The 24,971-nt window shown below is 37.7% G+C and overlaps 4 protein-coding genes and 1 pseudogene across 4 annotated transcripts; 4 read left to right on the forward strand and 1 right to left on the reverse strand.

Moving 5' to 3' along the window:
- Positions 1–528: 528 nt before the first annotated feature.
- On the forward strand, positions 529–4,220 carry LOC137716977 (pentatricopeptide repeat-containing protein At5g24830-like; annotated as a pseudogene).
- Positions 4,221–4,624: 404 nt separating this feature from the next.
- LOC137746167 (uncharacterized protein At2g24330-like) lies at positions 4,625–8,073 on the forward strand. Its single transcript, XM_068486251.1, has 6 exons — positions 4,625–4,808; positions 4,934–5,230; positions 5,452–5,596; positions 6,285–6,394; positions 6,820–7,243; positions 7,437–8,073. Exons 2-6 carry the CDS (start codon positions 4,964–4,966, stop codon positions 7,724–7,726), a joined length of 1,236 nt encoding a protein of 411 aa, XP_068342352.1. The 5' UTR covers positions 4,625–4,808; positions 4,934–4,963; the 3' UTR covers positions 7,727–8,073.
- Positions 8,074–11,602: 3,529 nt separating this feature from the next.
- On the forward strand, positions 11,603–18,670 carry LOC137733725 (ubiquitin carboxyl-terminal hydrolase 26-like). Its single transcript, XM_068472892.1, has 15 exons — positions 11,603–11,762; positions 12,457–12,554; positions 12,649–13,245; positions 13,369–13,624; positions 13,876–14,615; positions 14,732–14,840; positions 15,159–15,337; positions 15,586–15,870; positions 15,945–16,152; positions 16,516–16,587; positions 16,795–17,025; positions 17,382–17,645; positions 17,752–17,893; positions 18,011–18,231; positions 18,323–18,670. The coding sequence occupies exons 2-14, from the start codon at positions 12,475–12,477 to the stop codon at positions 18,103–18,105; spliced, it is 3,258 nt and encodes a 1,085-aa protein (XP_068328993.1). The 5' UTR covers positions 11,603–11,762; positions 12,457–12,474; the 3' UTR covers positions 18,106–18,231; positions 18,323–18,670.
- A 193-nt stretch (positions 18,671–18,863) lies between these two features.
- On the reverse strand, positions 18,864–20,032 carry LOC137733741 (guanine nucleotide-binding protein subunit gamma 1-like). The gene is made up of 4 exons (XM_068472916.1): positions 19,687–20,032; positions 19,463–19,515; positions 19,292–19,336; positions 18,864–19,159 (listed from the first exon to the last, which is right to left on the reverse strand). Exons 1-4 carry the CDS (start codon positions 19,903–19,905, stop codon positions 19,078–19,080), a joined length of 399 nt encoding a protein of 132 aa, XP_068329017.1. The 5' UTR covers positions 19,906–20,032; the 3' UTR covers positions 18,864–19,077.
- A 1,299-nt stretch (positions 20,033–21,331) lies between these two features.
- On the forward strand, positions 21,332–24,243 carry LOC137733735 (uncharacterized). The gene is made up of 4 exons (XM_068472904.1): positions 21,332–21,817; positions 22,144–22,455; positions 23,262–23,454; positions 23,598–24,243. Exons 1-4 carry the CDS (start codon positions 21,467–21,469, stop codon positions 24,023–24,025), a joined length of 1,284 nt encoding a protein of 427 aa, XP_068329005.1. The 5' UTR covers positions 21,332–21,466; the 3' UTR covers positions 24,026–24,243.
- Positions 24,244–24,971: the final 728 nt, after the last annotated feature.

Here is a 24,971-nt window from a genome sequence, read left to right on the forward strand (position 1 = left end):
GCCTGGTTGGCACTCCGCCCCGCCCCGATCTGTACGTTCGGGGTCTTCAGTCGTCAACAGAATATGTGCCATTTGAATCCGCTTCCAAAAACTCACGCCGTCCGGAGGTTAACGCCCCTTAGGAGAAAACCAATCCGAGGCAGAGCCAGCCTCAGTCTCAAACCGTCAGTAACGGAGTCAAGGAAGAAGAAGAAGCTGCAGAACAAAATACTCCCCACATCGTCTTCTTCTCCTTCCTCAAAATCCTTCAAGTTCTTCACAGAACGCCTCCAATGGCACTCAGTCCACAATCGCTAATATTTCACTAATTTAATTTATATCTATATGTTTTTATATCGACAATTGTTTATTTGATTGTTTGTTTAGGTTTTGCAGCTTGTCATTGCGTGCGGAGAATCGTCGCCGTCCCACATTGCCCTTCTGAGTTGCTTGAATCGAACCCTCGACTCCATCAAGCACAACATTGCTCGCATTTTTGTCAACATTTTGTACTGCCAGGCTAACAACGCCAAGTAACTCATCGGTTTTTTGTCTTACTCATAGTCGGCTGTTTGGTTGCTAAGAATATTGAGTAGAAAAGAGGAAGAAAAAACCTGAAGATTTGATGGAGATGCTTTTATTACTTGCCATTTTCTAGTTATGTTCTTGATTTTCTGTTTGGTTGCTGAGAAAAAACTGAGTAGAAAAGTGGACAAGAAAACTAAGAAGTTAATGCACTGGGTATTAGATATTACTAGAAACCATATGGTGCTCTCAAATGTTGGAAATGTTGGGGTAAGGATCTACTTCCAACTACTTTTGAAGATTTCATGAAAAAGTGGGATGAGAATTACCATTTGAGTGCTCAACGTTGGTTTTCAAAGGAGAAGAATTCCAACGGTGAACAAGATCCATTCGCAGTTTTCAATGCGTTGGATGCAATGTTGAAGGACAGTTTGGAACGTCTGAAAACAATGAGGTCAGTTTTCGGTCTTTGTAATCTTTAGGATCAAATTCACAATCTTGTTTGATAACTAGGGAACTAGTGCTCAAGGATTGATACATATTTTGTACGTCATATTCCATTACAAGCTTTTGTTGACTATGTGAAAAATTGCAGGGAAAGCATATCAGTGGCAGAGATAGGCTTTATAAGTTGCGCTTCTAAAGTTAACTACATAAGGGTTTGTTCAATTATCTTAAGGGTTTTATGCATGGATGGTAGGGTTTGTTCAATTATCTTAAGGGTTTTATGCATGGATGGTAAGTTGGGAACAGCTTTTTGGCTTCAGAGAAAAATCATAAAGAAAGGCTTTGTTCCTGATGTTTTGATGCACAATTATCTTTTAAACGGACTGTGTAAAACTGGTCACTTGGAGAAGGCAGATTGGCTAATTAGAGAGATGTTAGAAATGGGCCCTCCTCCCAATTGCGCTACATACAACACATTTATTAAGGGTTATTGCGTTCTTGATGATGTGGATAAAGCTCTTTATCTTTTCTCTACAACATACTTGTACATGCATTGTGCAAGAAAGGTCTTATGGAGAATGTGAAGATACTTCTTAACAAGATATTAGACGATGATAATGACAAGACAGCATCAGATTTAATTACCTCAACTACACTTATGGATGGTTATCTTAAAAACGGAAATATGGTTCAGGCACTTCGTAATTGGGATGACATGGTCCAAATGAATGCCCAAGTAGATGTCGTTGCATATAATGTTCTCGTCAATGGATTTTGTTTGAGTCGAGACATGAACCTTGCTTATGGTTCCCTTTGTGAAATGATCAAAAGAGGATTGCTTCCTAATGTTATTACTTTTAATACACTTATAAGTGGTCTTTGCAAAGCAGGAAAATTAGAGGAGGCTTGCTACGTCCATGAAAGTATGTCAAAAATGGGAGTTACTCCAAATGAAGTTTCATACAAAATAATTGTTCAGGGCCTGTGTATTAAAGGAGAAGTTTTCAGAGCTAACAAGTTTCTTCTTCGTATGCTAGAGAAGTCAATGGTGCCTGAGCCACTACTATGGAATTGTATTATCGATTGTTATGGAAGACATGGGGATCTTAGTGCTGCACTCTCTGTCAGGGATCATATGTTCTCTTCTGGTGTTCAACCAAATGTGTATACTTACAATGCATTGATCCACGCACAAGTAAAAGGAGGAAACATTGATCGTGCTCTTGCTTTCAAAAAGGAAATGCTTATGTCTGGTATTTGTCCTGATGTTGTCACTTATAATTTGTTGATAGGTGCTGCTTGTAAATTAGGGCGCATTCTTTTTGCATTCTGGTTATATGATGAAATGCTGAGAATAGGATTTGATCCAGATATGTTTACTTACACTGCACTAATCAGAGGGCACTGCGTGAGAGGTAACATGAAGGAGGCAGAAGAGCTTTTTATGAAGATACAGGAATCTGGTTTAACTCTCGATTATGTTCCATATCGTATACTTTTCAAGAAGTACTGCTAAATTAAGGAGCCTGACATGGCATTTGGTGTTTACCAGAAGTGGCTGAGAAGGGGTTGTGAGTTATCCTCCTTAAACTCAGACCGTGCATCGAGCATGTTTTGCCGTTTTGGCATGCAAGTGAAATTACTTGGATCTAAATCCATAGAATCATTCTGGTAATGGCAGTTTTCTGCTTGTGGCAAATGGGAATCTGTTGTTTGCTTTTCTAGAAGGTATGTGTTTCTACCAATGCTCCATTACAATATGAGTGATACTTTTGTAGGTTTTTGTGTATCAATTAAGACTTTTTGGTAATTATGGTCAATGGAAAGCTGGACAAAGAAGTTTGTGTACTTTTACCAGACTACTAACATTCGAAGATGTATGTCTAGTTGGGTGTTGAGTTAAAACTTGATAGCTTATGTTGGGATGGATAAGAAAGTTCTTGGTCAAGTCTAGTCGTCGTCAGCTCAGGGCTTCAAACTTTTCATTTTATAATTTTGCGAGTTAAATCATCGCTGACTGTTCTTTGCAAAAATCTTTCAGGATCAAAGCGGTCTTCTGCTTGATTGTCCTGCTGCTAAAACTTGGGGCCAGTTCTGATCTTTCCTTTCATGGAAAGCGGGATGCTTTAATATACTTGTGAAGATCGGATGGGCCCAACATCCTACAATTTTGACCACCATTATAATGACAAATCCTGATGCGATGGAGTATATTCAACTGGACTCTGGCATGAATGCTTCACCTATAGTTGTTCAGGTTGGTTCATTCAATCAATTTCCTACCAACATATATTCATCTTACCTGATACATGAGTTTCAGATTTCTGATTATATAGTCATACTTCTTGTAATCTTCATAAGCATTTTATGTTATTTAGTGATAAGTGTCCAGTTTTATTGAGCCAAAACATATCTGAATTAGTCTGTGCAATTTTATTGAGAATTATTTGTGTTTAAAACTTAAGGATAGCATGACCGAACTCACACATGTAATGAGAACAAGATCGTTCTTTTGAATGCTTTATTTTCACGCGCAGATGATATACCGTATATACAAGCGGTGGATACAGGATTGATTGCCTACATGCACGGTCCGCTCATCTTTCATCTTTTATTCATCATTATTCAATATCCTGTAATTCTTCCAGTTTGGGAGGATATAGATTCCCTTCTGATAATTGGCAGTTTTCTGCTTGTGGAAGAAAAACTTTGCAGGTTGGAAAATTACCGCAAAGTACTAGATTTTTGCGTTAAACTTTTCGCTCTTCATAGTAGAGAGAATGTAACATATTGATCTCAAGTGTTCATAACCATGAGATTCTGAGTCATCCTTGCACAATTCTGAAGAAAACCAAGAGGCGATGGGATCGGTGAAACGGGAATCGGCAGTCGCTCCCGTGATAGTCAACTTTATTCCTTGGTAAAATTTTTGACAAACCCTTTATGCTAAGCTTTGTGTCCTTCCGAAGGTAAGGAACCTGAAATGCTTTCTTTTGGAAACGATTTCCTGGCTTCTTTGTTGTAGGATCTCAAAAGTAAGATTCTTTTCCTTTCCTTCCTTCACAAGTTACCAAGACATGTTTAGTATGGGTAGGGTTAGGGTTATCAATCTCGTCCAAACATATCGTGCATTTACTAACACATAATGAAAAGTGAGTCTAACTTGCAAAATAACTTCTCTCATGTTATACCATCATCGAGGGCTTGGGATATGAAATTTATCCCATACCTGAAGGTGTTATACTCATATCATTGGTTATATTTCGATATAAGGGTGTGAGAAATAAAAATAAGTGTGTGAATCACATTACTCTATTATTAATGCACGTTATTGATTAAAGAAAAAGGACAAACAATTTTACCCTTTAAAAAAGAACAAAGAATTTAAAAATTAGTTAATTATGTGGAAAAGTGGTTTGAGTAGTTAGGAAAATAGACTTTTTGGCGCGGGGATTTTATTAAGGTCCAGTTCAGCGCGGTTGGAGATCTGGCCAGGGGGTGGGTCGTGGAATCCAACGAACGGGTTACAGGATCCCTGCGGTCCGATGTGGGTCCCACTCACCGTGTTATCCGGCCCCGCGTATGCGTTCTTGCGGTGCGTCTAATTGAATAGTAGCAACCGAAAAAAATAAAAAAACCCCATTCGTGAAGACGCCCTTTCTCTCCTTTTTCCCTCGACACTCACTCCATCGCCGATACTCTCTCTCTCTCTCTCTCTCTCTTCATCGATCAGAGCTCTGCGTTGCGTCGCCCTTACGGACTTCTCTTCTTTTGTCGATTTCCATCATTACCCCCTACACCCAGAAAGAAGTTCCATCGATTCAACCTTCTCCCTATCCGCCATCGCCATTTTCAAGGTCCTCCTCCTCTCTCTCTCTCTCCCCCACAACTCTCATAATCTTCCGGATCTGAGTTCATCTCTGTATTTTGCTTAATCGACGTTTGATTTGCTATTCGCTTTCAATTTGTTATTATATTATAGAAAGAGATAGAGAATCCGAAAATTGGTGAAATGGCGGAGGATAAAGCCGTCGGAGTAGAAGGCGACAAGAAGGACGCCGCGGCGGCGGCTGCAGCGCCTGCGGTTGCGAAGAAGAAGCGCCATGGAATCTTGTCCAGAATGTTCAGTGGGATCTTCCGACTACACGGCGACGATTTCGAGAAGCGGCTTCAGCACATTTCGAAAGAGGAAGCCACTGTCCTCGCTAGAATGCAGAGGCGGTCCATTACTTGGAGGCGCATGGCCAGAAATCTCATTCTCTTCTCCGTCTTCTTTGAGGTAATTGAAAATCTCTTGCTTTGCTTAATTAATCGTGTTATTATAGTAAAACCCATTAATTAGGGCTTTGTTAAAAATTCTTATTTTTCATGCCAATGCCCATTAAAGGTTTTGATAATGCACCATAACAATTGTCAAGTTTCTTCTTGGAATATAGAGTTTTTCAAGTGTGATGGTATCAGAGAAGAATGCTGGGCTTTGCTTACTTTTGTCAATTTCAGGTTATTGCAATTGCTTATGCTATAGTATCGACGAGAGCGACGGATTTAGATTGGAAGATGAGGACATTTCGTATTCTGCCCATGTTTCTTTTGCCTGCTATATCTTCTGTTACTTATTCGGCATTTATGAGCTTCACAAAGATGCGTGAGTGTCTAACTAAAACTTCTCCGCTTGCTTACTTTTTTATGTTCATTTGGTCATATCTGGAACATTTGTTTTGCAAAGGTGTCTAGTTTCCGTGCTTATGGTAGAATTTCAGGTTGTGCATTAGTTAGAACTTATCCTTGCATTGGTGGCTTCCGACTTTGTTTATTGAGTTTTTTTAAGCCTCGTCGTATATTCTTAGTGCACATGGTGTGCAGCTTCTCATCATAATTCATAAGGCATTTAGAGCAGGGAAAATGTATTCACAGAGTTCAAAGTTCAGTACTGTTTCAATTTGTACATATATCATGCCCGTCTTGATTTTCTTGATATGTTACTTTTGTAAATTATGTATGTTGTGAGTCTATTTATCAGCTTTCATACATGTCTGTATCGTATGAAGTCCATATTGAAGTATCAAACGTATGGGTTTAGGAGCTTAGTGCCATGTTGGTATTGTAATGGATCATTGACAGAAGGCTAGAAACTAGAAGTTCGATGATCTCATTAGTTTATTACTGTTGATTAAAATGTCTGGTGAATAATTTTGATCATTCGTATATGAACCCATCTATTTCCATAACTCCATTTTCCAAATAGGATGCTGCAACTAAGTGGAGGGTACTTGTCTAATGTTGATACGCTGATATGCATCAGCAATTTGATATCCATATATTTCGATGTATAGGAGATCGCAAGGACACCAAAACCCTGGAAAGGCTTAGGGCTGAAAGGCAAGCAAAAATTGATGAACTTAAAGAGAGGACGAATTATTACAGTACTCAACAACTGATTCAGGTAATGGTTTGAAGAGAGTTTTGTTGCTATATTGCATTCATTGTATGTATTTATGTCTCATTACTGCATTCTCTTTGGTATTTTCTGTTAACTTGTTGAATTTTTATCAGGCGAATTGGGTAGGTCATGATGCCTGTTTACCCCTGCATCTCATATTATCTCATTTGATGGTTTGAATGGATAGAGTTTCTTAAATGTTATTGCAAATACTGTTTGGAAGAATTTCAGGAGATCATGTGCATTAATTGAAAATGTGTGAGACGAAGGCATCCTCAGATCAATTATTGTACCCCTTTGCTCGATTTTATTTAACTTATCTATGTTTTTGGGGAACTCAGTGGTTTGTGTTTGAATAACGGTAGATGTACCATGGTTGTCTTTATCTGTTGTCTTCGTATATGCCTAAGTTATGTTCTTTTATGCAGAGATATGATCCTGACCCAGCAGCAAAGGCAGCTGCTGCAACTGTCCTGGCATCAAAGCTGGGTACTGATTCAGGCTTGAAGTTTTATGTGGGAGATGAAACTAAGGGTAATGTCTCAACAGGGAAAAGCCATGATGTTGAACTTGTCCATTCTGGTGAACTTCGAAACCGTAAACCAGTGCACACCAGATCTAATAGTACAGGAAGTGTTCCACTGAATCCTCTTGAAGAAGAGACACCTCGTTCTGCAAGGTCCGACGGTGCTCAGACTTCTGAGTATAATCAGCTAGTTGTTAGTCATCATAATCCTCAAGGATCATCTCCACAGGATGGAGGATGGATTGCTCGGATTGCAGCATTACTTGTGGGTGAGGATCCAACACAGTCTTATGCGCTCATATGTGGCAACTGTCATATGCACAATGGTAAGTTATCAACACCTGAATCCTAGTACTGTTACTTCTTTTATGTTTTTTTTAAGCAAGTGAAGTAAAGTCATGATTAGAACCGAAAGTTAAGTTCGAATCATTGTGCAGTCTCGTGTACTCTCCTCAGTGTTCGTTTTCTTTCATTCTTTTGGTTGAATCTAACAACGGTCATATGTTTCTCTCTATGTAGGGCTTGCTAAGAAGGAAGATTTCCCTTACATCACTTATTTTTGCCCGCACTGTCACGCCTTAAATCAGCCAAAACATCTGGAAGGGAGTACTTCTGGTTCTAACACCCCTAGTTTGGGCAATTTGGGAACAGGGGTCATCAGTGAGCCGACAAAGCAAGCAAGTGATTCTCTGGATGACAGTGTACTCACAAGTACCAGCCCGGTCAAAGCTGGTTCAGAGATTGAGGAAGTAACCGAAAAGCCTGCATTGGCCGATACAGTTCGTTTAGAAAAACATGAGGAGGGTTAAGATGTTCTTTTCTTCGATCTGGCCTTGTTTTCCCCTTGAAGGTTTCTGCTGGTGGATTTATATATGATTGTTGTGTTACTCATGTACAAGAAAATGTCAGAGGTGCCTTGCCGAGAAACTTTGCGGCCTTTGAGGTCATAGAATACGCAGATTGGTTGCAGCTTTGAGGCTTTATGATCGTACAACACGCGGATTGATTGTAATTTTGTGCATCTTTGAGCTTTCATTTTGTTATTTTCTGAGCTTGTTCAATAGTTGGAGCTGCTATACAGTTACGGTTCATATACAGACCAAATTCAAACTTTAGTGCTGTAGTATTGCAAGTGATACAAAAGAGTCTTGCTTGAGTGGTGTGGTTTTCCTACATTTTATTTGTTTATTTTTATTATTTTGATTTAGGGGAGGATGAGAAAGTACTTTTACCGCTAGGTTTCTTTCTTTTACTTTTTTATTTTTTTATTTTATTTTATATATATATACACACACAATATTTTTAACCAAAATATTCTTTTGTTTAATGGGGCGATAACTTGAACTACACGAATACATACTTTTAAGAAAAGGTAAATTCAAGTCATATTTTACTTTAAATCATGAAATGTAGGTCAGAGTATTCAAACTCAGGTGCATAGAGTCAGCACATTTGCTCTAATTAATTTAGCTGCCCGTACGCATGCATCGTAAGCTATATGTTAAAAATGAAAACCTTGTTCAGTAAAAGGAATGCTCTTTTTCTTTGGAGTATCAATAATAGCTCAATCTATGAAATTATAGGGTTAACATGTATTTTTGTTCGGAATGAGAAATGACATTATTCCAATTTCTATTTGTCTTTCTGTCCTGTGTTTGAATTGGTGCGACTTTCTGTGTCATATAATTAACGTATTTTCAAGAAATGTGAATGACAAATCCAGCGGGCACGTAGGTTTTAAATTTAGCACTTGATGATTTTCTCATTTCCGAGTAAAGTTATGTATTTCTAAAAAATGAATGTAACAAGCATGGAAATATATTAAATCCATTCATAAGCCTTGTTCTTACAAATCGACCATTAATTATGAAAAGCTTTCATACGAATATAATTTCATAAATTGCCCAACAAAAAATATATAATCTCATATCCTTCTTGACCCGTCCTTCCTTGAAACGAACACTATTCTAAAAAATGTTCATACCACCACCATTTAGTACTACGGTTTAATGATGATCCTTTCTACTTGTAAGTGAATAATTTTAGGTTCGATTGTTGTAACTTTTTATTGCTAAACCGTTGTCTAGCTCGGATAAACCAATTCATTTGGGACCCTGCATATCCACTCTTTTTCCTATTCAAAGATCAACCTGTGTTTTCACATCGAGAATTCATTGCAGATGAAAAGATGTCAATGGGGCTTCTTACTTCCCATACAGATCTTCCTACATCTATGTAAACGCTGGTTTATCAATGATACGCAAGGAAGGTACTTCAAATTGTTAATTCATCACCATAGATGGCTTAGAACCAATACTTCATTATCTAATGGATTTTTTTTGTTCTAATACTCCATCTGAGAGTTATTAGTATTTATCAAAGTTGTTCCTATCTAACGGGACGCTATTGGATCAAACGACAAAGACATTGTTGAGAAAAATATGGCTTTTCTCGGATGAAATGAAAATTGGATTCATGTAACAAGAGAAAGGTTTCCCATTCCTTAGCTAGAAATATATGCGGCCATGAAACAGGAATTAAGTGGAACATAATTGACTAGACGATAGATACGGCTGCATTTAGGAGTGATCTTCCCTCTTCAACAAGCTGGTGGTGATCTCACTTTCGAAGATAGTCTTGACGTGGCGGTATACACCTAGCTCCATAGTAGAGCCAGTCATTGGCTACTGGTTTCTTTCCTACCAGACCTGAGGCGGCTGAGAATGTTATGTCAGTGATCTCGGGTCAATGAATCCTTTCTTCTTTGATGAACTGTTGGCACCAGTCCTACATTTTGTCTCTGTGGACTAAGGAGAAAGGGGGGCTTAGTGGGAAGAAGATTGTAACATGAGAGAAGCAAGGGGGTCAACATCTTTCAAATATACAACATCGATTCAGGCAATATGTATCCAATCATCTAGAAATATGTGTCCAATCATTGGAACGTAACCTAGTACTCATCATCTAGAAATATGTGTCCAATCATTGGAACATAACCAAGTACTCATTCCAAATAAGTTTAGAAAAGGGTAATACTAGGAAAGACTAAATTTGTAAACTAAATAACATGTAAGTTGCTAATTGAATTATTACTTAAACATTGATAAACATGCTCATATCTTATTGATGACACATAATTTAATTTTATCTACAAATTTAATTTCCCTGACATTACTGTTTAGAAAAACAAAACAAAAGTTGGAACCACAGTCTTTATAGAACAAACATAGAGATGGAGAGTTATTTTCATTTTCATCCTCACATTTTTGCTTTTTACATTTAACCTAGAGAAGCTTAGCTCATCCCATTCCCACTCATCCCTTGATGACACTTGTACCAAAGTTGTAATTTTACTGATGTAAGTACCTCCCACAGGAAAAGGATCCTGCATGATCATTTTCTTCGGGATATGGAGAATTCTGTGATTATGATCATTTATCGTATATTATGCAGTCAATTTTAATTAAGTATTATTTATTATTTAATTTTAAATTTAAATTTAAAATAATTTTTTATCGCATGATTAACGATCATGATCATAGAATTCCTTAGATCTTCAAAAAAAGAATCTGGCAACAATCCTTCCCTACTACCAACTGTAAAAAGTCTCCTGACATTCTGACTGGATCTTGAATTTGACAACAAAGAGTGAAAGACTCTTCTCCCTGTCTGCCCGTAGGCTCTCCCCCTACCTCCAGTCTCTTTCCATGGCTCGACCTTTCCTTTTCCAACCACATTTATTTTTGGGTTATTTTTAGTTCCTTCATTTAAAATTTGATTTATCTTGTTTATATTATTTTTATTATAAAAAAAATCAAATATGCTGATGTGGATCAAAAAAGATATTTTTAGAATATTTATTTGTCATTACGTTATTTGAAACTTGATTTCAATCTCATTTTGTTTCTGAAACTCATAATCGTTATTTTCATTTCTGAAACTTAATATTTGTTTCACTTCGATTTATTTATTTGTATTCTATTAATTTTACTTATGTGACATAATTAGGATCCATTTAAGAATTACGTGGCACACATACAAAGCTCACAAATCTAATCAAATAGTGCCACAAAAATTGAAACAAACAAAAATTGAAACATTGTGTAACATATTAAAAAAAAAAAAAGTAAGAAGAATAGAAAAAATAATTCATGGGTCTCATCCCTTCTCCCTCATTTCCAGCCACTTTATCATTAGTTTTATTGATGTTTTTCTGTTCGTTTTTACTGTGGGTTAAATTTTGAATTTTAAGAAGTAAAATGAAGGCTTTTGATTTTAAGGAGGCAAAACGACAGTAAAATCGAGTTCCAGAGAGTATAACTACAAAATAAGCCTAAAACGTTATTTAACGAAATACATAGAAATAAGTCAAAGTGAGAGCGAATATTATATTTCAAGAAACAAAAGTGAGATCGAAATTGACTAGGGAATGTAGCTAAAAATAAGGGTACTTTAACGAAAAATTTCTGATACTGTTCACTTTAACGAAAAATCACATATTTGCGTTAAAAATTCAATTTTGATACTATTTATTTTATCCTTTATTTTATGTTTATAGTTAAAACTTAAAATTTTCAAACATTTTCAAATATTTTCATTAGTTTTCTTTAAAAATGAGCCCTTATTTTTTAATTAAAAAATTAGCAAAAATACAAACGTAACCAAGCTGTTTGATTTACCAAAAATCGAAGACATTCGTTCCTCCCTCGCACGCTGACCTAAATAAAAACCCCCAACTTCCCAGTTTATTTTTTTGTTAATTTGAAAAAAATTATTAATTCCTCAAATTTCATCTCCAAAGGTCCAAGCTTTCCTCTTCTTCTGCTCCTCAGCCTCAGAACCCAGGTACCCTTTTGAGATTTTTCCCTCTATTTTTTTTTTTTTTGATGTTTAATTTTTTATATTTTCTACTGCTTTAACATGCTTGAATTTTGATTTGATTACCTTTTTTTGGGTTCGATCATGATTTTGTTGTGGTTCTTATGGTTTCTAGGTTTTTTTTCTTCTCTTTTTGTTAATTTTCTTTTGCTTGCTTTTTGATTTGTTATGGATACTGCTGCCTGAAAATCATTGGTAGGAAGTCGTTTTGTATTTTCATATGCTTTGAGAATGCATGGTGGAAGTCTTTGCATCTGGAATTTATTAGAATGCAAGCTTCTGTTTGTGACAACAAGGACACGAGAGTATCAAAAAGTGTATTTGAAAAAAAAAGCTTAAAAAAGAAGAAGATAAATATACATAAAGGCATTACCGCTCGAAAATTAGTTTTGCAGGTGGCCTTTGAACTGTGTTAGGATCCCAATATCCCACATTGAAGATATAGAACATGTTGGTTTAGTATGTGAGCTTTCGCGGGCACCCTTTTTGTGAATGCCAGTTTTGTAAGGGTACTGTTTGTACACTTTGACTACATCCTATTGCAAAATGAAATGATTATAGAGAGTATAATTTGTGATCTTCATTCCAGATTATCATGCACGTTTGCGTATACTTTTTAGTATCCCTAAGAATTCATGTTCTGGGTACATGACCATTGCAGGGTTGGTCGGTTTTTAAAATGAGCCGACCAAGTACGCGCAGTAAAAATAAAAGAAACAGACAAGGAGATAATGTTGACACAACTTCCGAAATATTGAGGTAGAAACGTTTTCCATTTTATGTTAAGAAGAGTTATCGGTTGCTTGATATGCACCATTGGTACGTGGCTCATATTATGGTTGGTATTGTGTAGGAAAATACATGCAACGGGTGAAATTACAAATGAGGATGTATATATGCTGTATAAAATTTCAAAGCCAGTTTGTCAGGGCTGCCGTGTGAATACTAAAGATAACCCAAATTGCTTTTGTGGGCTAATTCCACCTCCTAATGGAAGTAGGAAATCAGGCTTATGGCAGAAGACATCAGAGATTCTGCAAACTCTTGGCCCGGACCCTTCTCAGGACCTTCGTCCTACTGCCGATTCTCCTGCAGGCCTCACAAATCTTGGTGCAACATGCTATGCTAATAGCATACTCCAGTGTTTGTACATGAACAAGTCCTTCCGGGAAGGTATCTTCTTGGTTGAACCTGAGGTTTTGGAACAGCAGCCAGTGTTGAATCAACTTTCTCGGCTTTTTGCACAGTTGCATGCCAGTAAATTGGCTTTTATAGACTCCTCTCCTTTTGTAAAAACACTGGATTTAGATAATGGAGTCCAACAGGACAGTCATGAGTTTCTGACCTTACTTCTTTCTTTGCTTGAACGGTGTCTGAGCAACTCTAAAGTTTCAAAGGCAAAATCTGTTGTTCAAGATCTTTTTCGTGGAAGTGTATCACATGTTACTAGGTAAAGACCGAAGCTGATTGCAGTAAAATTATACTTCTTCGTATTAAGGCCTTTTACTTTGTGCTAGTATTGTTTCTGAAATCTCTCTTTATCTTTATGTTATTTACAATTGCATGAGCGTAGGTGCTCACAATGTGGGAAAGACTCTGAAGCTTCTTCAAACATGGAAGACTTCTATGAGCTGGAGTTGAATGTGAAGGGTTTGAAAAGTTTGGATGAGAGTTTAGATGATTACCTTAGTGTTGAAGAGCTTCATGGAGAGAATCAATATTTTTGTGAGTCGTGTAAAGCAAGAGTCGATGCTACTCGAAGCATCAAGTTGCGCACGCTGCCTGATGTTCTGAACTTTCAACTTAAGCGATGTGTTTTTCTTCCAAAGGTAGTTATGATATTATTGGTAATGCATACTTTTCACTTTGTAATTAAAATTATCAATGGTTGAAATCAAGAATGATTGCAAAAAAGTCATGTAAGCTCAGTTTTATATACCACGCATGCTTGATTTTGATGCAGAGTAGAGGTTGTGCTTTTGTTTGTTATATGGTTGAATGTTGACGTTGTCGTTGATTTGTGGTTAATAATTATTTTATTCTGTTTAATAATTTATTCTCTATTGATTTGTGTCAGTAGACGACAACCAAGAAGAAAATTACTTCCGCATTTAGTTTTCCTGGAGTACTTGATATGAGGAAGAGGCTATCTGAACCTTCTCAGGGTGAATCAATGTATGACTTGTCAGCTGTGCTGATTCACAAGGGAACTGCAGTTAACAGTGGCCACTATGTAGCGCATGTCAAGGATGAGAAGACAGGGCAATGGTGGGAATTCGACGATGAACAAGTCTCAAACTTGGGTTCTCATCCATTTGGAGAAGGGACTTCAAGTTCCAATACCAAGCCTGTTAAACCCGAACCTGTTAATCCATCTTGCTCAGAACAAAAGAATGCTATTTTGAATGGTGATAATGTGGATGTCATTCACCAACAACCTTCAAAATCTATTACCAGTCATGTGGATACATTTTCATCTGGTGATGCATATATGCTGATGTATAATCTCAGGCGTACCCCAGAGGATGAAGAGAAAGGGCATGTGGAATGTAATGGCAATGATAGGAAGACAGAAGGTGATACTGTTTGTAGTTCTCTTCCATCTCATCTTTGTGATGAGATTGAAAGCTTTAATGCATCATATCTTGATGCTTGTGAGCAATACAAATTTAAAAAAAAAAAAGAGACAAATAATATCACAGAACGAAGACAGGAAGTGCGCTCAATTTTGTCTGAAGCTCCTGTTCAACAACTTGAGGAAACCTTTTTTTGGATATCGACAGACTGGCTTCGTCAATGGGCTGATAACATGATTTCACCGTAAGCATATGCTTGGTGTCTTTTCTTTAGTTCTTAACTTGATTTCTGCTGGAACTACAATGTCAGGGTTTCTGGTTCACATTTTATTTTTGGGCTTACATAGTAATCACTTGCAGTGCTCTTGACAACGCATCCATCCAATGTTCGCATGGAAAAGTTCCACTTTCAAAGATTGGCTACATGAAACGGTTGTCAGTTAAAGCATGGACCAAGCTGTTCTTTAAGGTATTTGCATGCGTTATTGGACTCGTTTAATGTTGTGTGAACTTTATCTGTTGTTTATAATTACTTACCCAGAAATTTGCTTCATGATGCTTATGTTATGAACCCTACTTACTGTCAACTTTATACCTTCTGGCTCCAGATTAGTACTTTGACTCATCTTTTTCTGGTTTTTCTTGTGTTGGAATTATCAAATGTTCTATTCTTTTTTCTTTTTGCTTTTATTTTATTTTGGCTTTTCTTTCCCCTTTTTAGTTTTATTCCGATGAAATGTATACTAGTTACTGATGATTTTTCTTTTCTAACTGAATGCTGGTTCAGTATAAAGGGGGGCCAGAACTGGCCAATGATGACTACTGCATGGTTTGCCTTATTGATGGTGCTCGAAATGTAGTTTGCGCTGACAGCTATAGGGATAGAAGAATAGTAATGAAGCAAGTTGGCGAGGATGCACTTGCAGGGAAGTGTTCAGATGGAATATATTATGTTTCTAAAGCATGGTATGATTGCAAACTATTTTGTTGCCTTTTATCCTTCCTCCAGACTTCTTCATTCTTATGCTAGGGACTTTTTTATATGACTTTTTCCTAGGGATTTTCTCATATGAACAACCAATGGATAATTTATTAACTATAGTGCATTACAGAGGAAGCTACTATGCTTTGTTTCAATACTTTTGTGCTTCTCATAGCTTCTGCTGCATAATATTTCTTTTTCTCTAATGTTTCTAATTCAATTTTATTTGTAGGTTACAACAGTGGCTTAAAAGAAAAATTCTTGATGCTCCAGCTGAAGCTGATGCGGGACCAACAACTTCAATTAGGTGTCCTCATGGGCAACTTATGCCTGAGCAAGCCACTGGTGCTAAGAGATTGCTTGTTCCCGAGAATCTCTGGCTCTTCCTTTATAAAGATGCTTTAACAGTAAAACCTGATGATCATTTGGGTTGTTTGCCTTTTCCTTCAGACTCTGCACAGTGTTCCCAATGCAATGATGAACTATCTGAAGTTGCATGTATGGAGGATTCCTTAAGGTAATTAAAACTTTCACTCGTAGCGGAGAGCTGTTAAGCATGTATAATTGTGTTGACCAGTATCTTTGCTGCAGATTGGTGAGGCTCAAACAGCGCCAGAATCATGAAAAACTACTCATGGGGAAAAGTGTGCCGCTTTCTCTGCATTGCAAATATTACTTAATACCCAGTTCTTGGCTTTCAAAGTGGAAAAACTACATTACTGCAAGTGGCAAGAATGTTTCCTCAGTGGAGAAACCTGAAACATTAGAGGGCATCATGGATTTGCTCAAGTGTGAAAAGGTAAAGTAGAGGTTCCCGGAAGTGCTTCTATTGAATATCCGGCGCCTCTAATAGACTGTAATATTTTTTTGGCATGCTTTTCGACTTTAATCATGTTCATCAATGTCATAAATGCCATCTTTATATAATTGAAAGCTGAATACATATTTAGCTTTACTTTGGGTGGGAGTGGGACAAACCTTACTATTGATCCAAGTTCTGTACCAATAATTGGAAAGAGAAATTGTGTTGTGCATTTAAGAACTACTGGTCTGTGTCTTCTCAATAATAAAACTATCCTGGTCCATGCTGTTCAATCTGCCTTATTTTTCTTCAGTTATTTTGTTATGCGATTATTATAACCTCCCTCATGCTTTGTTTCAGCATTCACAACTTCTAGAAAGGCCTGTTGATCTGGTCCAGAAACGTGGTCTGATTTCCCAGAAGTCTCCTTCTGTAAGTATATGAATGCGTGTTTGTGTATGCGTATTGATTGAACTTGTTGGTCCTTTTTTGTCTTTTTATCATTTGAAAAATTATTGTTTCTTATAAAAGAAGAGACTTTTCTTGTTTTTTAATTTTCACTGAATTTTGCTGATCAAAGTCGTACTTGTGAGAATGCTCTAATGTGGGAACTCTTGCTTCTTTTTTCTCGGATTATAGGTGGATGGGTTAATATTCATTACTGAGAATGACTGGAAGTCCTTCTGTGAGGATTGGGGTGGTATTGAAGAGAAAGGCATATCTGCTGAAATAGAGTTAAGTAGTACTGAAGGAAATGATTTGGCAGGGTCCTGCGAAGAGATGCCAATGTGCGAGGACGACCTCAGTACTCCAAATCACATAAACGGTGAAGTTGAGTCTAGACAACTTGTGATTAAGACTTGTCCTGAGGTAAACACTGACCATTTTTAGTTTTGTTTTCGTGCCATGCATAGTGGAGGACACTTGTTATATATCATGTTTCTCTTGCTTCTTTTTAAATATGTCTATGCTAGATGCTCCAATATCTGGAACCTTTTGGATGCGTAGTCTTCTGGTCGGATCATTAGTTAACTTATTTAAAACCTCAAGTTGCCTTGAGATTTATTGTCTCTCTCACTGCCTCTCTTTTAATAATCATTTTTTTTTTTATCATGACTATAAGTGCCAGCAACATCGAATTTGCACAAAGATTGTATAAATTTCGAGTCTCATATTTAGAATTCATAGTTACGAGATTTTCTGATTAGGTGTCTCAATTTTCCTAGATATGTGAGGACTGCATTGGAGAAAGAGAAAGCAGGGAATTAATGCGGAAGCTCGATTATTGCAATGAGGACATATATGTATACTTTGTACATGGAAAGGAAGCTCCAAAGTCAATTCTAAAACCATCTGAAACAAATTTTGATCCAGATCGCCGAGTTTCCAAGCGCTCTCGGAAGACAAAGACTGGGGATCGAATAAGTTTGAAAGTCTCTGGTTCCACAACCATATACCAGTTGAAAATGATGATATGGGAATCTTTTGGCGTACGCTTCTTGAAGCTAACACATAGATGCGAGCATAATGCACGAGTTAATTATTTATCAAAATTGTTTTGTTCCTATGCCATCTGATTAGTTTTAAATTATGCAGATTGTTAAGGAAAACCAGGGACTTCACAAAGGTACTCGGGTCGTTGAGGATGAATCTGCTACTCTTGCAGACATGAATATATTCCCCGGGGATAGACTTTGGGTGAACGATTCAGAAATCCATGAGAACCGAGATATTGCTGGTAATTTCATGCTGTTATTTATTCGCATTTCTTTGATATGGTGCTTAAAAGACATAGGAAGTGTGGATTGGTCAAGTTCATTAACCTTAAACATTCATTTTGACAATTGTTCCACAGATGAGCTATCTGACCAGAAAATGGATGTGCAACACACCGAAGAGGGTTTTCGTGGGACGCTGTTGACAGCAAATGTTTCATCCCAAGTTGTTTAGAAGCGTGATTTTTGCTAGTTAATATTTGAGTGTAGTAATCCATGTTTTTGTAGATATTGATAGAGGGGAGGTGACTTGAAGTTTTCTAAATTTTCAATCGGCATTTTGATGACCTGCATTCTAGAGGTTAGTTGCGTATGCATGAATGTTCCCTGTGATTTGCCTGATTAATTGGGTAATCAGTTCTGATTATTGAACGTTCTCTCTTCTTTGGCAGAAGCAGTTGTCGAAAGCATGTATAATTTAGGTCACCCCTGCCCCTTGCCTGCGGAGTGGAACTGCAATATGCTGCCATTGCTCGCTGACACATGAGAAAAGGAGATGTGGCGTGCGCGCTGTTTCCTGGTCGGGCCTAACCACTGGTGGGTCATTTTTCTGTTGATAAGGATGTTACCGTGCCTCTTTTATGTGCTGAACAGTGCTGATAACAATGGCGTATATTGTCGAATGTACATGTTTTTTGGAGTGTTTGGGGTTGTGATGTTTTATCTGATAGCTAATAGCTTCCCGCCGTTAGCCACTGCACAAGTTTTTTGAAGTATATTATTAAGAGTTTCATGTGTTACTTCCTCTGTTTCAACTTCTGTCTTCATTCCTCTCGTGAATCATGCACTCTCATTTGCATTCTTGGATTGCAGCAGCAAGAAAAAGAATTCGCATTCTATTTGTCTAAATTTTCGAATCACCAACCCCAAAACGCAATTTGGTTAATCAAATTCCGACTGTTGAATTGATCAAAATTAAATATCGATGAGATATGTACTGAAAACATATCATTTTAACAATTAGAATCTGAAAAACGATAATTTTGGCCAGTTTCATACATTATTTTTCTTCCCCATAGCTTATTCTAAACATGGTCAACGAAAATGCAGCAAATGAAACCTCCTGTTTTTTGCTCTGCTTCAAGAGTATATATGCATACAAAAATGAATGGGAAAAGGGTGATACTTGAAAAAAGTTGATCAATTTTTAGATCCAGCGGCTCTGATTTTTGGAGTTATGGGCTCCTCGGAACCACCTATCCCACCCTACTTCACCAGGTCCTTTAGTCCTGTGTACACCACAAAACAACATGCATCAGATCACCCGTTGGACACGGATAGCGGGTGCAGAGCGAACGCTATTAACTAACTGAGCTATAACGACATTTAAAAAAGGCGTTAGGATGAGAGTTCTCTCTTACCATGGAAGCAATGGATCAGAAGTGGATTCAACGGTAGCAATGAGACTGCATGAAATTGACAAAAATAAATATTATTCAAAAAAAAAAAAAAAAAAAGGTAGATGAGGGGTTGGAGCCGTTGGATGGAAATGTGAAAAAAACAGATGAGCAGTTGGGATTTGATTTTCTTACTCTTTGCAGACAATGGAGGATTCACCTACTGTCTCAAGGTGGTCCAGCTCTTTCTGCATATGAATCACACAACTTTTTTAAGTTTCCGTAAATTCTTTCTTTTCCGTCGACGTCAGTTAGGTTACTTGGTTAGGACAGCAAACCAAGTTCACATCTCGTCTCGAGGGCAGTTTAAAATATCGTCTCGTAAAAAAAATGGAATTCACTGTGAAGAATATACTGACCTGGATGATGTCGATTTGGTTTTCGAGATGGGAAATGGAAGCAGCCAGTTTGTGCTTGCCAATGAAAGCGGGAAACTGGCCAGCTCTTGCTCTGTCTTCGAAATGAAGAGGCAGCAGCGCCACTCCTCCTCCTCCTCCTCCTCCTCCTCCACCACGACCATCTCCTCTTCCTGTTGCCGGAGAAGATGCGGGGTTTTCTTCTTCTACTTGGTTATCCATTCACAAATTCCAACCAAAGCCTCTCTCTCTCACTGCCTTTAGACCTAGAAATGATTATATTGTCGAGAGAGAGAGAGTGAGAGAAGGTGGACCTATTTTTTGTTCATGATTAAAAAGCAGTGAGGGGTGGACATGGAATTAAAAACAAATAATAAATAAGAAAAGAATTAGATTATAAAAAAAAAAGGTGATGAATTTATGAGGGATTATTATATAAAAAGGGGAAGAATGGTGTGAACAAGTTAATATATATTTAAGTAAAGTAGTCAAGTCAAAAGAAGAAAAAATGGATTATGAGCAGAGCAGCAGACAGCCTAACATGCCAACAACCACACCACATATTTCCATCCATCCATCCATCCTCATATTATTGATCAATTAATTTGTATGCGATTTTGAAAAACTTGTGTCGGAACACTCAAATTACGTAATTTAAAAAGTATTTTTTCATAAAGAAGTAAAAATACGATCTCTTTATTTTGATATTAACATCAACTAATTCAAATATGATAATTTTTACGTAATTTAAAAAATATTTTTTCATAAAGAAGTAAAAAGATGATCTCTTTATTTTGATATAAACATTAACTAATTCAAATCTGATAATTTTATCGAAATTTCTGATGTTTGATTGAGTGTTGGTAATAGATAGAGGATGGATGAGTTATACTAGCTAATGTAGCTACAAGTCAAAACAAACACATGGCAGCTAGGCCGCCATCTCTCACACTGTCTCACTCTCTCTCAAGTCACAAGTGCTTGTGGCTGTTTAGTTTGACAGTTGACATAGCAGCTTAAGTTAGACCTATTCAAAGTGTGATGTTTCAACAAATTCTATCAGCAAAAGCATTAAGTTTTCAACCCTTTCCTTGGTTGAGTGCTATTCTAATGCTATGCAGGTGGATTAGACCGAGGATTCCAACAATCCTTCGAATTTCTTGTAATGAAAGTAAACCACAGCTCTTGGGAATTCTTTTTAAACAAATTCTCCACCACCTGAGTATCCTAGATCACTAATAAAAGGCCATATATAAAACTATTGCCACCGAAACATTAAGCACTCGTATTGGACGGTTTTCGTCAACTAATTGATAATGTGATACCACCGTAACTATAATTTAGTTGCAACAAAAGATCTCTGTTTCAAAGCACCAAAATCTATAGCACAAGCCTTGTAATCCTTCCAAATGGAATAAGATTCTCTCCTTTCCTATTCACATAATATTCTCTCCCCTCATTTCATATATTGTTTTTTGTTTTATCGTCTCTATAAAAAAAATCAATATAAAATGTTGACGTGACTAAACTGTAAATGTTCAAATAGAAGGAGAGGGAAGATGACAGAGATTATAAAGGGGAGAGGATCCTCCTCCATCTCAAATTCCCAAACCTAACATGTAAAAAATGCAAATGACAGCCCCAAAATTGAATTTTACATTAAATCGAGGTTTTAGGAATTCGGTTTTGGGCCAATCCAGTATGCATCCCAATCCCAATTTAGGGCTACAAAATTAAAATTAAAACCGCATCAATGTGGTCACAAGTTGTATAGGAAAAGGAAATGGCAATAGCATCAGCACTATCGTCATCAACCTCAAAGCTCTTCTCGTTCGCCTCACTATCATTCCGCCTGAGAACCCTCACAACCACCGCACGCAGCGCCAGAAGCAACTGCAGCGCCGCCAGCAAGAAGAGGAAGGAGAAGCAGGAGCTGAGGCAGAGAGTGGTGGTAAAGGAGAAGAGGAGAACGCGTTCCGATAGGGAATTCCACTTGGAAACAATTAAGCGTTATGGAGGTACCGGTACCCACATTCCGGCCATGCTCGGCGAAGTTCTGGATGTTTTCCCGGCGTCCAAACAACTCCGGTACTTCGTCGACTGCACTGTCGGAGCTGCCGGGCATTCCTCTGCGGTCAGTATTCACTCTTCCACCTTCGTAAGTTCTTATAGCCTGTTTGGAATTCTTCCACAGAAAGCACTTTTGCTTTTGATTGAAGTGCTATTATGAACAAGTTGAAACTTTTATGAGAAATCCAATCAGAGTGCTTTTTGGAGAAGCATTTGCTAGTGATTCATGAAGAAGTGCTTCTTAAAAAATTGCTTCGACGAGCTAGAAGCACTTCTAAGTTTGTCTGCCAAACGCAGTCTGAAGCTCTTTTGGCTGTCAGAAAGCATTTTAAGCATTTACTTTGATGTAATTACGAGCTGGGTTTTGGGTTAATTGTTGATTACTGGCAGATAATTGAAGGGCATCCGGAAATGGAAGTGTATGTTGGGCTTGATGTCGATCCTGTGGCGCTTGAGAAGGCTCGAGCTCGGATCAACTCTGTTTTGCATGACCCGAATCCTTCGTCCCTCAAAGCTTACACCTTTTTGGAGAATTTCAGATATGTGAAGTCTCTGCTTTGTGATGTGGATGAGACACTAGTTGAAACGGGGATTGATGGGATACTGATGGATTTGGGAATGTCGTCGATGCAAGTAAATGATCCTCAAAGAGGGTTCAGTGTGCTTGCTAATGGACCTCTTGACATGAGGATGGATCCTCAGGTAAGAGTTGTTCTGGCATTTTTGTATCTAATTTAGTTGAGTGAAATGGATACTAGGAAAAAGTTGCTTTTTTATGTTCTAATTATATATTTACGAACTTTAAGAGTGCATTTGTGGTTTCGAATCTTTGAGCTGGTAGAATGTTGTTATGAACTGTGGGCGATCTTATTGAGTCAATCGGTTTCTTGCAATTTTCATGGTAATAGTTAAACATTTTCTGAAGACTCATTGGGGAGGCGTTGATGCCATTTTCTTCGTACATGTGTTCCCCAAAGACCAGTTTGAGGGTTGCTGATGTGATAGCTCAAATGTGATGCTTATTAGAATGCCTTTTTTATCATGTGTATGAACGGCATACCAAGGGGTAGCTTATAGTTACGCAACATGTGGCAAATTGGTGTCGTGACCGTATTTACATATACGTGCTTCCAGCAGGGTGGGTTATTGGTTATGCCATTGACGTAATGCGGGTTCAATTAGGGCACAGTTTGGGTTTGGAATGCTATACATGTTTAGGATGGGGGTCATGCAGGGTCGTACAGATATGAATTGCCCCAGTTATGTTTCCCTCGTTATATACACCCATGATTCCTGTGTTCCAACTAAAGCTCAGTTAGCAATTCCCTTTTCCAAATTAATGTTCTCTGCCAGCACTGCTTTTGATTCATTGAAGTTCTAGGTGATAGTTTGTAGGGGGATGAAAGTTTTCGAGGAAATATGACGTGCATGATTTCATGTTTTTTTCTGGCTGCATCATCATTGTAAATGTTTGTTTCATTTAATTGATTGGAGTAGGGCTATGACAGGCAAGTCTGAAAGCTGAAGACATTTTGAACTCTTGGCCAGATAATGAGGTAGGCCGCATCCTGCGAGACTATGGGGAAGAAAGCAACTGGTTCTCTCTTCAAAATAGAATTGTTAGAGCCCGATCACAGGGTGGATTGCATACCACTGGCGATTTAGTAGATCTTATCAAAAGTGCAACTCCACTGAGTCGAGGTAGGCATCCTCTTTTTGTTCTATTGTGCTTGTACTTTGGCTTTGCATAGTATATGTCTATCAGAACCGTATTACCATTGATTGTTGCGCTCATGGATATGCCAAAAAAGTTTAATTACTAAGGTTGAATTCAATTGCCACAGAAGGACGGCAAGGTTGGATTAAAACAGCAACAAGGGTGTTTCAAGCTCTGAGGATAGCCGTGAACGATGAACTGAAGACTCTGGAGGATGCTCTTTATGCTTCTTTTGACTGCCTTGCACCGGGTGGTAGGTTGGCAGTCATCTCTTTCCACAGTTTGGAGGACAGAATTGTGAAACAAACGTTTCTAGACATCATCAACGTCAAAGACAGAGATGTTGACGTTGACATGATTGAAGAAGCAGCGGGGAAGAAAGATTTGAGAAAGATCATGAGCGACATTGATGAAAACGAAGCATGGATCAAACAAACGGTACAGGGCTTGAGGGGAATAATTCTCACTAAGAGACCAATTACACCATCTGAAACGGAAGAGAGCCTCAACAGCCGAGCTAGAAGTGCCAAGCTTAGGGTGATTCAGAAGCTTTAATCATTTGATAAATTAAGTTTGAAGCCCTAGAACTCGGAGATTTCTGCAGAAATATGTACCCGTGTCTGGCGTTTTCCCAATTTTTCAGATTCACATTTTATTTAAGTGGGAGCTTAGATTAGACATATAATTGTTAGGAAATGTAATATTCAACAAATATGAAATATCTTACGGTCTTGATAGTTCATCGATTCCTAGCATTTACATAAACAATTTCTCAGGGAGTTAGTGACGAAATCTCCATTTTTCCCAAGGAGATTTTCTCAGTTCAAATTTTATGAATGTGAATTTAAATCCTTTGAAGAAAAGTTTGTTGTCTCGTTAAATCAAGGAATAACAAATGGAGGGAGAGTCTCCGGATCCTTTTTTGTGAGGATTTTGGACATCTTCTAATCACGTCTGTTTATTGTACATCGTGCAATCAATTTTCGTCAAATGCTGTTTATACTTAATTTTAAATAAAAAAATTACAATAATTTCTAACCGCACGATATACAATGAACGAACGTGATTGAAATTTCATTGGGATCCTCACAGAAAGGATCCGAAGAGGATCCTCATTCGGAGAGTCGTAGACCGGGAATATTACCTGTTGTATACGTGTTTGATTTAGAACTGCTAACTTTGTACACGTGTTGATTTAGAACTTTTACTACTCGGTTGTAAACGGTCGGACGGATGGAAATTTTACCATTTCGTGCGTGTCGCAAACCTTATTACAAGGTTTTAAAAGGAGTTGAATCACCCTCCTCGCCAATTGGTTTTAGGATGGATAGAACCTGTGAGACACCACCCATCGCCAATTGTTTAGGGTGGATAGAACCTCTGTGACACCACCAACACCCGAATTCATTTTCTTACAAATAATAGATTCAAAGTACTCCGTTGCATCCTGCTACTAACGAGGCAAGGATAAGACTATGCGAAAGTATCAAAATAAAATTAC

Source organism: Pyrus communis, chromosome 1 (assembly GCF_963583255.1).
Source record: "Pyrus communis chromosome 1, drPyrComm1.1, whole genome shotgun sequence".
NCBI classification, from domain to species: Eukaryota; Viridiplantae; Streptophyta; class Magnoliopsida; order Rosales; family Rosaceae; genus Pyrus; species Pyrus communis.